A 12,239-nucleotide genomic window follows, 5' to 3' on the forward strand; every position below is an offset into this window, starting at 1 on the left:
TGGTATTTCAAGTTACTTTTAAATGCTGATTTATATTATCCAACTGATGCAGGCTAGAGTTTCAAGCTGAATTACTACCAAAATCCAAAGGGCTTCCCATAGGAATGAATGCTGCTTACTCTGTGAACTGCCCTGAGACCTCAGTACAGTGTTAAAAGAATTCTAGGGTCCCAAATATAAAATAAACGTTCATAAATGTACAAGGCAAACACATAAAGTATATAAACCATGTGTCTGAAATAGTACAGGAGAGCAATCCTGAAGCCATTGTGACCCTCCCAAATTGACCTCAAATATTAGATAGCATCTTAAAAAGCAGAGACATCACCTTGCCAACAGAGGTCCTTATCGTTAAAGCTATGGTTTTCCCAGTAGTGATGTATGGAAGTGAGAGCTGGACCATAAAGAAGGCTGATCGCTGAAGAATTGATGCTTTTGAATTATGGTGCTGGAGGAGACTCCTGAGAGTCCCATGGACTGCAAGAAGATCAAACCTATCCATTCTGAAGGAAATCAGCCCTGAGTGCTCACTGGAAGGACAGATCCTGAAGCTGAGGCTCCAATACTTTGGCCACCTCATGAGAAGAGAAAACTCCCTGGAAAAGACCCTGATGTTGGGAAAGATGGAAGGCACAAGGAGAAGGGGACAACAGAGGACGAGATGGTTGGACTGTTCTGGAAGCTACCAGCATGAGTTTGACCAACCTGCGGGAGGCAGTGGAAGACAGGAGTGCCTGGTGTGCTCTGGTCCATGGGGTCATGAAATGTCGGACATGACTAAACAACATCAGATTTCTCTGCAAGGAGGACAATGGGAAAGAATTGTCTTTTGCTTACCTGTTTTAAGGGTGTATTTGTGTATGAATAGGGTGAGCCTGTGACCAGGTAAAGCAATCAGTAACCATTAACAGATATCCTGGCAAACAGGATTTCTGCTGTAGACCACCTCCTGTGATGTATTTCTGATGTAGACCACCCCTTCTGTGATGTATGTATGATGTTTTGAGGGGTGGTCTTGATCTACAGGGTGGGCAATTTCAAAAGTCTATATAAGAGCTTGCGCACCATTGTTCTGGGTCCCTCCTCCCACCTGCATGTGGTGCATTGAGAACCCAGTTGCAACAGTTTAATAAAGATCAGGCTTACTAGCTGCTTTGCTTTTCAATATTCTCTGGTTGGCATGTTATTTTCTCCTACCGATAGGGAACCCACTTAAGGACTCTATATGGGCTCTTGGATACCCCATAAGGGAAAAGGAGGTTTTTTTTCTATAACAGCAGTATATAAAATCTAATTCTAATAATAATAATAATACCTGCAAACCCTATGTACAGAGCCATGAGCAACGCTTCAAAGGCCCAGTTAATTGATAAAAGGGTGAAATAAAGGAACTGTGATTCCAGTATTTAAGAAAGGCAACAAGACCTTATCAGTAGTAGCTGCTAAGGTTTGAATGAATGGGTTGCATACCATGTTTTTGTAGTGGGGCTGTTATAAGAAAAATACCTCTAATTCCCTTATGGGGTATCTAGAGCCCATACAGAGCCCCTCAGGAGATCGCTATCGGTCAGATAGGAAGGAGAGGCCAACCAGAGTATATTAAAAGCAAAGCAGCTAGTAAGCTTGATCTTTATTAATAATAAATAATATGTTGCAACAGGGTCCCCACTCACCACACACAGGAGAACCCCGAACAATGGTGTGCAAGTCCCTATAAAGACTCTTGAAATTGCCCACCCTGTAGCCCAACTTCACCCCCCAAAACATCATACATACACCACAGGAGACAGAAATTTGAGTGTGTTGTCTCTCCTGCCAGGATACCTGATAATGCCTTACTTGGTTGCATTTTCTGGGTAGCCTGGCCATTACTTTGAGATGGTAAATACTTTAGTTCCTGAATCTCTTAAGGATGCTGATAGTTTGCTCAGATTAACAGATATTTGCCAGACTGCATTTGAAAAGGGAGGTGTAAGCCCCTACAGTCCAGATAATTGGAAAGCTTTTCCCATTTCCTACCTCCTTGCAGAGATATTTGAGGTCAATTTGGGAGAGTCAAAATGGCTTCAGGATTGCTCTCCTGTACTATTTCAGACATGTGGTTTAAATACTTATGTGTTTGCCTTGTACATTTATGAACATTTAAGAATCTTACCCACCATTCATGGTTTTATTACTGTTAGTTGAATATTGTGTATTCAGCTGGTTGTAGAAAGTATTGCTCATCGAGGTTTGGCTTTTGCAAGGGAAACTGGACATCAGGGCATGTCTGGAGCTGCTTTCATCCTTCAGTTTTCATGCTGTGGAAGATGGAAATTATGTTTTCACTCTATGATGTGGCCTAGCAAAATCTTATGAGTACCTTTCCTAACAACTCTCAAGGCTCAAGCCAAATTTGGTACTGTTGATTGCTCTGGATACAACTCGCATCTAAATAAAGATGTGGTGAGGTTTTGTTCTTCCACAATGGGCACATAAACATTTATCAGTGTATGCTTACAACTGTGCTTTCATACAACCCTTATAAACTAATCCAAGAGTCCTGCATTTTTACTTTAAAATGCCCTGCAGGGACTGGTCGTAGAATCTTCTTTACTCTTTCAACTCTTACAGTACCTTACATAAATCAGGAGAGAGGTGGTCAAGCTGTCCTTTATGTGGATCACTCTGGATTGCAGGTGGAATATTAATGTGCTTGAAAAAAAATGCACAGGAGAAAAATACCCAGCACCAACTATACATTGGAGAGATGGGCCAACGCTCTCATCTCCCAAGAGCAGGTAATTGTATATATGAGAGGCTTCAAACCCTGTCGTTCACATTCAAAATAAAATCCACTTCATCTGCTTTGTGAGAATTAGACTACTGTTCTTATTGTGATAGGAATTTTGAGGTCTTAGATATATGTTAAATGTTCATAAGTGTACCAACCAAGCACGTACATAGATCAGCACAGGAAGACCGACCTGAAACCATTTTTTATTTCCAAACTGACCTCAATTATTTCTCTGCAAGGTCAAAGTGGGAAACCTCCCCATTGTCTCTTTCCTCACAAATCCTGTCTTAAGGGCACATTTAAAATATGAATATAGTCTGACCTGGCTCAGGAACTAAGTATTTATAATTACAGAAGACTGGCCAGCCTCCCCAGGCAACCCAATCAAGTGACCATTAAACAGGTAACCTGGCAGACAGGAGGTAAACAAAGAACTCAGATTTCTCCTGTAGACCGCCCTTTCTGTGATGTAGGTATGATGTATCGGGGTGGTGGTGGTCTTGAGCTACACCCCTTCTGTGATGTATGTATGTATGTTTCTGGGGGTGGTCTTGATCTACAGGGTGGGAATTTCAAAAGTCTATATAAGGGCTTGCGCACCATTGTTCTGGGTTCCTCCTCCCTCCTGCGTGTGGTGAGCGAGGACCCTGTTGCAACAGATCAATAAAGATCAGGCTTACTAGCTGTGTTGCTTCTCAATATTCTCTGGTTGGCCTCTATTATTTTCTCCTACCAATAGGGAACCTACGTAAAGACTCTATATGGGCTCTTGGATACCCCATAAGGGGAAAAGGGCAGATTTTTGTTTACAACATTATTGCTTAAGAAAGTGTCCCCCCTTTCTTCCTATGAGATTGCAGAAAGATTGTTGAGAGGTGTGGATTAATATATGGTCCTTACTATGCGTGTGCCGATTAGGGGAGAGAGAAGACAGGACCAGCTGTTTAGGTCAAACCTTCAGAGACTATGCATGTGCATCTGCAATACAACATTACTAATTTCGTTCTTTTTTTGTATGCTTCCTCAAAACAAAATTGGACTCGGATTCACAGAAGCAGGGAGAATGGAAAACACAAGTGCTTTGCTGATACCCCCCCTTTTCCAAAATGGTGCAGTGCAGAAACTCCCTAACAGAGATGCAGTTTGCAAATCTCCCTACAGGGGAAAAGTCCGTATTTTGGAGGATAAAGAAGCATGGCTCAGGAAGAAGGGGGAAACCAGCATGGGCTGTGCTAGGTATAACTTCCAAAATTTCACAGATGGAAATAGGAATACGAGGTTTAAGGACTTGTAGACTTGCACAGAGTTATTCTTAGACCATAGCATCAACGGAGCTCCCCTTCGCTGAAATGCATATTATCAAAGTTTCGTTCCCTGTATTCATTTTACTGCAATAGCATGTGCAGTACTGCCATTATTCCCAAAGCTATTTATCAGCTAACCTTAAACATCCTCAAGTTCAACAGTAAAATGACATAACAGTGGATAGAAGAAATACAGAGTTCCAGTGTATTCTCACCCAATGCTGGTGCTCATACCAACCAATGTAAGTTGTAAGGTGCTTAAAATGGCCAATTCACCCTCTATTCCATTTCTAATTGATGCACAATGTCCTATGGCTTTTAGAGGTCACTGAGCAGGCTCATTAGGTTGTTTGTCCGTTTTGTGCGTGTAACCCTTTAAACATTTTTGCATACTGCAGGGTTCACCCAAGCATGCTGATACTTCCCTCCACTCTCAGTAATTCCGCTTTGGCCCCATTCCTGTTGATGCTCAATCATCTGTGTTCCCTATTAAGAGGAAATGATGTGCAAGTGTTTACGCACATGTGCATTAAAGCCAAGATGCATTTAGCCTGCTTCCAGAGGCCCAAGGAACGAGGCTAAAACCCTGAATAATTCTAATGCATGTGTCTGTGACCTAGCAATTCTAAAAAGCCATTTTAGAAAAGCAAGATTGGAAGAAAATAGATGCTAGGAGCAGGTATAAGAAAACAGGCACTACCCACAGTTATGTAGGGGCAGTGGGAATGTTTGGCTGTGTGCTCAGATTTTAATCAGAAAGGGGAAATTGTAAATTGGTGGATATAAAGTTAACAGTACATCTGTTACCATTTAAGGCTATTGGCTTTGCTATGCTACTGTAACAGGAAAAAATAGTTAATCTCATCTTTCCTTTTAACAAGGCATAGTCACATTTATTAAATTGTAATTTTTACATATTTTTTGCTACATCTCCAAAGGCCTCTATTAGTTATGTGCTAATGTAAATTTAATTGAGTCATTTTAGCCAATGAAAAAAATGGCAAGACAGCTAAAGAAACTAAAATTCTTCAGGCATTTCATAGCAACTGCATGATGGTTCCCCTCTCCAATCTCTGGACTAGTCCCCATGCCCCCCCGACGTAAAAAGCAGTACATCAGTGTCCTCCAATTAACCTTGAAAGATGAATACAAACATTTTAAAAACAAGTCACATGAAAGCTTGTTGCGGTAGAGAATGCTGAGCATTCAGTAAGTTCCCAAGTATATTTCAATATTTATTGCCCACATCCAGCGGTAGAGCAAGCTGATCGGGCATCTGGGGCGGCACGCATGCCCTGCACCCAGGGGTGGGGCCAGCCGCCTGTGGGGCGGGGCCAGCCGGGGCAGGGCACTCCGCGGGGCCTGCCTCCTCCCACTCAGCCGCCCTACAGCTGACGGGGAGGCGGTGGGCGGGCCATTTGGGGCAGTGCGGAGCCTGCGGGCGCCCAAGCCACCGTGTCACTCTCAAGAGAGTGCTGCCCGCCATTTTGTCACCCCCCTCAGTGGCGACACCCGGGGTGGCCCCCCCTTCCTCCACCCCTGCCCACATCAGGTTCTTGCGTTCATTTCTCATTTCTTGGGCTTCATACCAAATGCCCAGTGGTTTCTCAAAGGAAAAACACAAGGAGATACTCTTTATTTAACACACATCTTGAACCTTACAATTGTGTTTGCAGGTGAAGCAGTAAACCTGAAATACTAGCAACGTTCCTGGAAAGATGGTTGTAGCACAAGTGTTATGCAAAATGTGTTTTGACTATCTGTATGTTAAAATGAACAATCTTGTATATAAAAGTTATTTAAAATACAAATTGAATAGACTGATGGATTGCTGTGTTGCCTCTTCTTTTCTCCAAGCGGTATTGAGTTTTCCCCTTTGGATATTTCTCTCCCAGGTCTTTTTAACTGTGACGTTAACTCCATATGCAAAACCCAGATTCTGCCACTGGCCCAGAGCTTGTTCAAAGTTCAGTTGGTTAAAATAAAATTGGTGTAAATTGGGAACAGTAACACGCACACACTCATTTAAAGATATGGTACTATTTTAAAGTAACCAGATAGGCTTGTAATAAATAAACTTTTAAGTACCTTTGCTAAATATAATGTCTATATCTAACTGTCTTTGTCTCATGCCTGTACCCCAGTTCTTGGATTATTTGTAAGTTAAGAGTTCAGAGGTAATGAACGAGATTGGATGTGGCAGCAGCATGCTTTGCAGCATTCTCCCTGTAAGGGAATTGGGTTTTGTTATTATAGAGTAAGTATGTAAATACCCCCCCCTCCCTCCACGGGAGATGGCATTTCCACAGCAAACATCTTCTTGGGCACAAAAACATCAATGAACCTTGGAAGATGGAATAAGCACTTCTGTTAGTTTCTTAAGTTCATGGTCTTTTCTCACTCTTTAATTATTCCAGCAATTAAATGTGTGTCTAGAGCAACATTCCCAATCTGATGCCCTCCTGATATTGTTGGGACTACAACTCCCATGAACACCAGCCAGTACTGTCAGGGATGATGGGATGTGTAGTGCAAGACAATTGGTGGATACCATATGGGAAATGCTGGTATAGAGGGGTTGCTTTAGCCTCTCCCTGAGTCAGGGGGAAGCCAAAATGGTAAAGTCACTTCCACAACAGAAAGCAAGACAAAATGAGCAATACCCATAGCCCACGCATAGAACAGCCCTAGGGCAATTTCTATGCCTATTGTTCAAAAATTGGGACGTTGCAGTTTTCCTCATAATTGCAAGAAACATTTCAAAAGAAGAGGCCAGTCATGTTCAATCATGTGCACATATTCCATCATGTTCAGTCATGTGCAAGTGAAAGAGTTGCCGTTTCATAAACCTTCCTTTGACTTGGTGTGTGTGCACATGGGGGATTTCGAAGGCTAGGCAGGACCGTATTAGTTCTTCCACACTGAATACCATGTTTACAGACACACAAACACTTTAAACTCTTCCTTTATAGCTTTGGTTAAATGCAGGTTTCAAAGCTCACTTCATGCTTAAAGCATGTTAACGAGAGATGAAACATATGAATCAACACACTTTCCCTTGATTTGCTATATGCCAATTATACACAGAATCTTTGCGGTTTGAGATGACTCACTTGTAAGGAGGAAACAGACACATTAAAGGCTGCCCCAGGTGCCAATTAGGTTTGCTGTTTTCTTACCATATTTAGTTGGAGCCTGGTTAATGAATGCCTGAAACCTTTTCTTAAGCTTCAGATTTATCCAATACAGTCTCTGGGGCTACCATACTCTGTTAGAACTACCATAGCCTAGCTCAAAGTAGTTTATGCTTTGCTGGGCAACAGTAATAGGTTTTCCTATTATTTGTGTGACATCCATTACTCTCCCTTTCTTAACAAATTTCAGGATAAGGGGATTCTAGATGTGTGTAATGTACAGAGAAGAAGGGCTAACCAATCCCTGCTTTCCAAATACATGGCAGAGAATGAAATTTTGGATGAATTAGCAAAACAAAAAACTGAAAAGAAAGTGCTGATGAGAATTACTAGGACATCATACATTGTTCCTGCAGATTAATATGCTGACACATTAAACTATGAATAACATGGGTTAGGTAGGTCAGTCTCAGAAGCATTTCCACAGAATTCTCACTTGCAGAGGATTTCAGTTGGGATCTAGAAATGGGGGCCTCTTCCCTGAGGTAGCCTAGCTATACACTTGAGATTTCCATTTTAGCATTATCAATTATTCCTAGTGCCAAAGTTTAATTTGATACCTTAAATTACTTATTCATTTTCTGCAGTTCCAATTCATACGAAGCGTGTGCTCTTAAATACATTGCAGAAGTTCTATGGGATAATTCCACATAATAGTTCTAATACAGCAATAGTTTCAAGAAACTGATCATACGAAACAACCGGCTGCTCTGGATCAATAGGGCACAGATGAAGGCCATGCAAATAGATTTGTGTACCCACAAGCATGTCAACAATGCATGTGGACTTCTTGCTCAACAGGGACAAAAGAACACAAGAGACATCAATTCTAAATAAACAGAAGCGAAGGAGCTAGCTTTTGAGTATTATTAGAATCCGTTTTCCCTGAATCAGCTGTTGTTTGCTTGTATTGTTTGCATTTTGGAACTGGGAATTACTTATATCTGAGAAACTTATTTCTGTACTCCTACAACACTAGTACATTATAACTGTCCTTCAAAAAAAGAAAGAGGAAACCAGTATCGTTAAAAATAAAGTACCATAAACGGTAAGATCTACCACTAAATAAGGCAGAAATGCAGCTGTATACATAGTTAAATTTTTCAAGTAATGTTATGTACATTTTATTGCCTGTATATGCACAATGGTAAGCAGAGAACTATAAATACACAATGTAATAGAACAGTAGAAAACAAGAATGTTACACATATGGAAATGAGAAAGGGGAGACTATTTTCCTGATGAAGCTGCTAAAAAAAGCCAGTGACGAATAATGACAATTAAGGTTGTTGTTTTTTACATATATTTCTAAAATATTTTCCCAGATAAACAGCTTTCTGCAACAGCAAATGCTTCTTTTATAACCACATCTCTCATCTTTCCCAGTCAGAACAACTTCTGATCAAAGTCAAAGTAATTTATTAAATTATGTAACTCCAAGTATTCAATTTTTTTCAAGGTAATTAGCAAGTAAAGTATTATTAGCTCTTTTAAAAATGGTATTTGGCTGCATGTTAAAAGAATTGGGTTTTGAATACACAATAGTAAATGAACAAAAATGAAATAAAAAAATATTTCTATAGACAATTTTTTCCCCACAAGACATTATGGGTAGCAGCTCAGTCAAAAGTTTCCACCCTGGAGAGGTAGAGAGAATCTTAGCCTAGCACAGAAAAACCAGAATCATTGGCACTGCTATCTTCTCTCCTATAAAAACACAATCCTTAAAACTAGATTATGTAACTATGGTCACAGGATCTAGGTTCTAGCCATTGTGAGAAGGGTGCTGATCTCACTCCCATCTCTCAGTTAAGAAACTCGGTAGATGGTGGTTAAATCTGAGAAACAGAAGACTTTTGGGAACATTTTCTTGATTTTCATTCTCTCAGTTATGAAATCCATAAATACAAAGATGCATTATTCACAACAAAGTTTAAAAAAAAAAGTTACAGAAACAACCTGAAAACATTTCCACATCTCTATCCAGATGGTCTCAATGACACCATTTCAAGGAAACCATGCAATAAGTTTGGTGCTGCCTTCCCAAACAATTCAAATTGAAACCCCCAACCAAGGGTTTCAAGATCTATAGTGCTTGTGATTCTTTTCCCCAGCCCTCCCCCTGTAAGTCAACGAACAAACACCTGTTCTTGCAAAAAAAATAAAAATTCGTTGCTGAAAAGCTTTCCGCAGTGCTTGCTGTCCTATATCCCTACGCGAGTTAAAATGGTAGAACGATTAGTTCCAGTAATTAGGTTGAGAGGAAACATTCTAGTGATAAAGATAAATACATACGGAGCATGCTTGTGCAGAGCACTCCACTCTGAAGCATCCTGCTTGAGGAAGGGATGGTGACAAGAATGGTTCATATCCATTAAGTGACTTTGCTTAACCTGAATTTGGGAAAGCAGGGCGTCACATTCCCCCAGTTCTGCAACACTGTGTTCTGAATAGGATGTCTTCCACTGATTTGTCCTCCTTAGTTTGCACGGAATTTTTATTTATGGGACAAACATACTCAACTGTGAACCGTGTTTAGATACTGGATCAATCCAGCTTTTCTTTTCTTTTTAATTAATGGGCACTGCTTGCTTTCAGACTATATTATCTGACTTAAGACATGCCCATGAGGATGCAACTCCAGTTCGGGGACCGAGTTGCAATTCAGACCAGTCCGGCTTTGTTCTTATGCTCAAGAAAGTAAAGAAAAACAAAACACCCATAGCCATTGAATAAAAACAGCCATACAAAGTCATGTTACTTTGTAGCCAAAGAAAAACAAGGAAATTTAGATTTTAGCTTTTAAAGCTTAAAGCATTCCTGTTTAATTAGGTTTGTGGTGGTGGTGGTTGTTTTTTAAAAAAGAAAAATGTACAGTAACACTGATGAAAATTAATGGGAAGACACACAGAAGAGTGTGAACAGAAAACATGATGGATTAGATTTAAAAATTTATTTTGCTTCAATCAGGTGATATTAATACTGTTTTTTCTTTTCCCTTGGATATGGAATAACTGCAACAGTCACATGCAGGCTGAGAATAGCCCTCCATTAAGGAAGAGAAAAAAAACAAAAAGGAAAAAAAAACCCCTCAAACAAAAATGAAGAGTTCCAAAAGTTTAGTTTGAGACTTTTCCTTTTACTGATGTGTCTTTTCTTCTGTGAGCAACATCATCACTAGCTTTGTCCAGGAACATCTGCCGCTGAGTCACCTGCTCCAGAGCCTGTTTGTGCACGTTTGATGTAAAGGTTCAACAACTTCATCTGCAGATTGAATTCAGTAAATGTCCTCTTTAGTATTCAAGACATATTTAAATTATAGAAAAGTCCGGGGGGCGGGGCGGGGGACCAAGCAATTGTATGCTGTTTATAAGCAAAGTAATAGCAAGAAAAAACGCATTTGATAAGGAATGATGGCAACAATGGGGTGGGGACTTCCTGAGAGTTGTAATATGGAGCTGTAGTTTAAATAGTGAATGAAGATTTAACTGCTTTGCATCGTTAGTATATGGGGGAGGAATCAGACGAGGATTCACCATAACACAGGTGTATTGTTCACATGTTAACTATAGGAAGTAAGCAGTTGAGATACTTGAGTTGATGTTAAGACTTGGCTCAGATGCAATAGGAAGGAAACCATGGTTTCCTGCTACAAGAACGCACTGTTCTAAGTTTTAGGCTCAGACAATTCCTCTCTTCCATAGGAGAAAGTTTTGGGTTTTAAACTGCCCCCAGTTTCCTGTGCAATCTGAACATGGGGGAAAGCCAGAATCAGAAACCATGATTTCATCCAGGCTTGCTGTCATTAACCATTGTTTGAACAAACCACAGTCCCCCAAGTTCAGACGCCACAGGAAACTCTGGAAGCTTTGGGTCTCCTTTTGCAGCCAAAGAAGACCAAACAACAGAAAGGAGGCATGTAAGCAGAAGGCCTCTTATGGCTTGCTCTCATTGTTTCTTGTTACATTTGACCGGGGGTTAGACTTAGTCATTTTTTTATTGTTCAGTCTTTCAGCATTCAGATGGCTAGTCAGGATCTCTTATTATACAATATTACAATCTTCCTTTAAAATCCATGATTTCAGTACACTTAATTGCCCATGTTATAATACAATTTCCTAGTTCCTTCCCCCTAAATGCTAGGTCTATTGTGGGTAACATTTTAGTCCAGAACAGTACACCGTATTTTATATGGAATTCCTAGAATGGCACAGCACATATTGCTTTGCCCTCTTTGTGGCAAACTGGTGAACTCAGACTAGCTCTTGGATGTCACAGGTTTTGACTTACTTTGCTGCCAGTGAGTTGGCTGAGATGCGGTTTCAGTTCATCACCAATTACTGCATGAATGGCTACAAGACAGAAGACACAAGCCTTCCGGACACTGCTTTCAGAGTTATCATAGCCCTGGAAAGCAAGAAAAGTTAGCATTAAAAAACTTAACACATTAACACAAAGAGAAATCACTAATGCATTTTAAATGGGCTAGAAATCTCATTCCTAAAATTATTTGATGGAATGATATATGGTAGCAAAGAATTCAGATACTCAATAAATATACTCTAGCTATTGAAGGCACAAGTTTGCTTGAGAACTGAGTAGCCTCAGAGGAAAAAAACTATCTGGTTTAAATTATTTGTGACACACATGATTCATTAAGGTTTTCCTCTGTTATTAGCTGTTCATTTGTTATATGTTTTCTTACCTGTATTAGACCTGGTACTATCTCTGGCAAGAGCTGAGCAAGTGTTTCTTTAGGTACTCTTTCTATCACCTTAGTTTGCATTTTGATTGCAGCCAGGTTTATAGGATAATCTGCTGTTTGGATAATGGGGCAAAGTACTTTGATGCACTGATCTGGGCTAATGGATGTGGCCAGCATTGTAGCAGCCTCTTCAGCAGATCTTACAACCTAAAAGATTAAGCAGAAACTCAAGCAATTAAATCACATTTGTTCAATTTTGA

The 12,239-nt window shown here is 40.2% G+C and overlaps 1 protein-coding gene across 40 annotated transcripts in view; it reads right to left on the reverse strand.

Annotated features, from left to right (window-relative positions):
• Positions 1-8,368: 8,368 nt before the first annotated feature.
• The window catches only part of CLASP2 (cytoplasmic linker associated protein 2), a 127,801-nt gene continuing 123,930 nt past the window's right edge, over positions 8,369-12,239 (reverse strand). For all 40 annotated transcript variants that reach the window (XM_077916454.1, XM_077916438.1, XM_028750455.2 and 37 more), the window contains 3 exons: positions 11,980-12,186; positions 11,565-11,681; positions 8,369-10,538 (listed from right to left, as the gene is read on the reverse strand). In XM_077916454.1, the coding sequence (XP_077772580.1) occupies positions 10,452-10,538; positions 11,565-11,681; positions 11,980-12,186 (411 nt within the window). In that variant the 3' untranslated portion in view covers positions 8,369-10,451. The remainder of the gene's footprint in view (positions 10,539-11,564; positions 11,682-11,979; positions 12,187-12,239) is intronic.

The sequence above is a fragment of the Podarcis muralis genome, chromosome 12 (assembly GCF_964188315.1).
Source record: "Podarcis muralis chromosome 12, rPodMur119.hap1.1, whole genome shotgun sequence".
In the NCBI taxonomy this organism is placed as follows: domain Eukaryota; kingdom Metazoa; phylum Chordata; class Lepidosauria; order Squamata; family Lacertidae; genus Podarcis; species Podarcis muralis.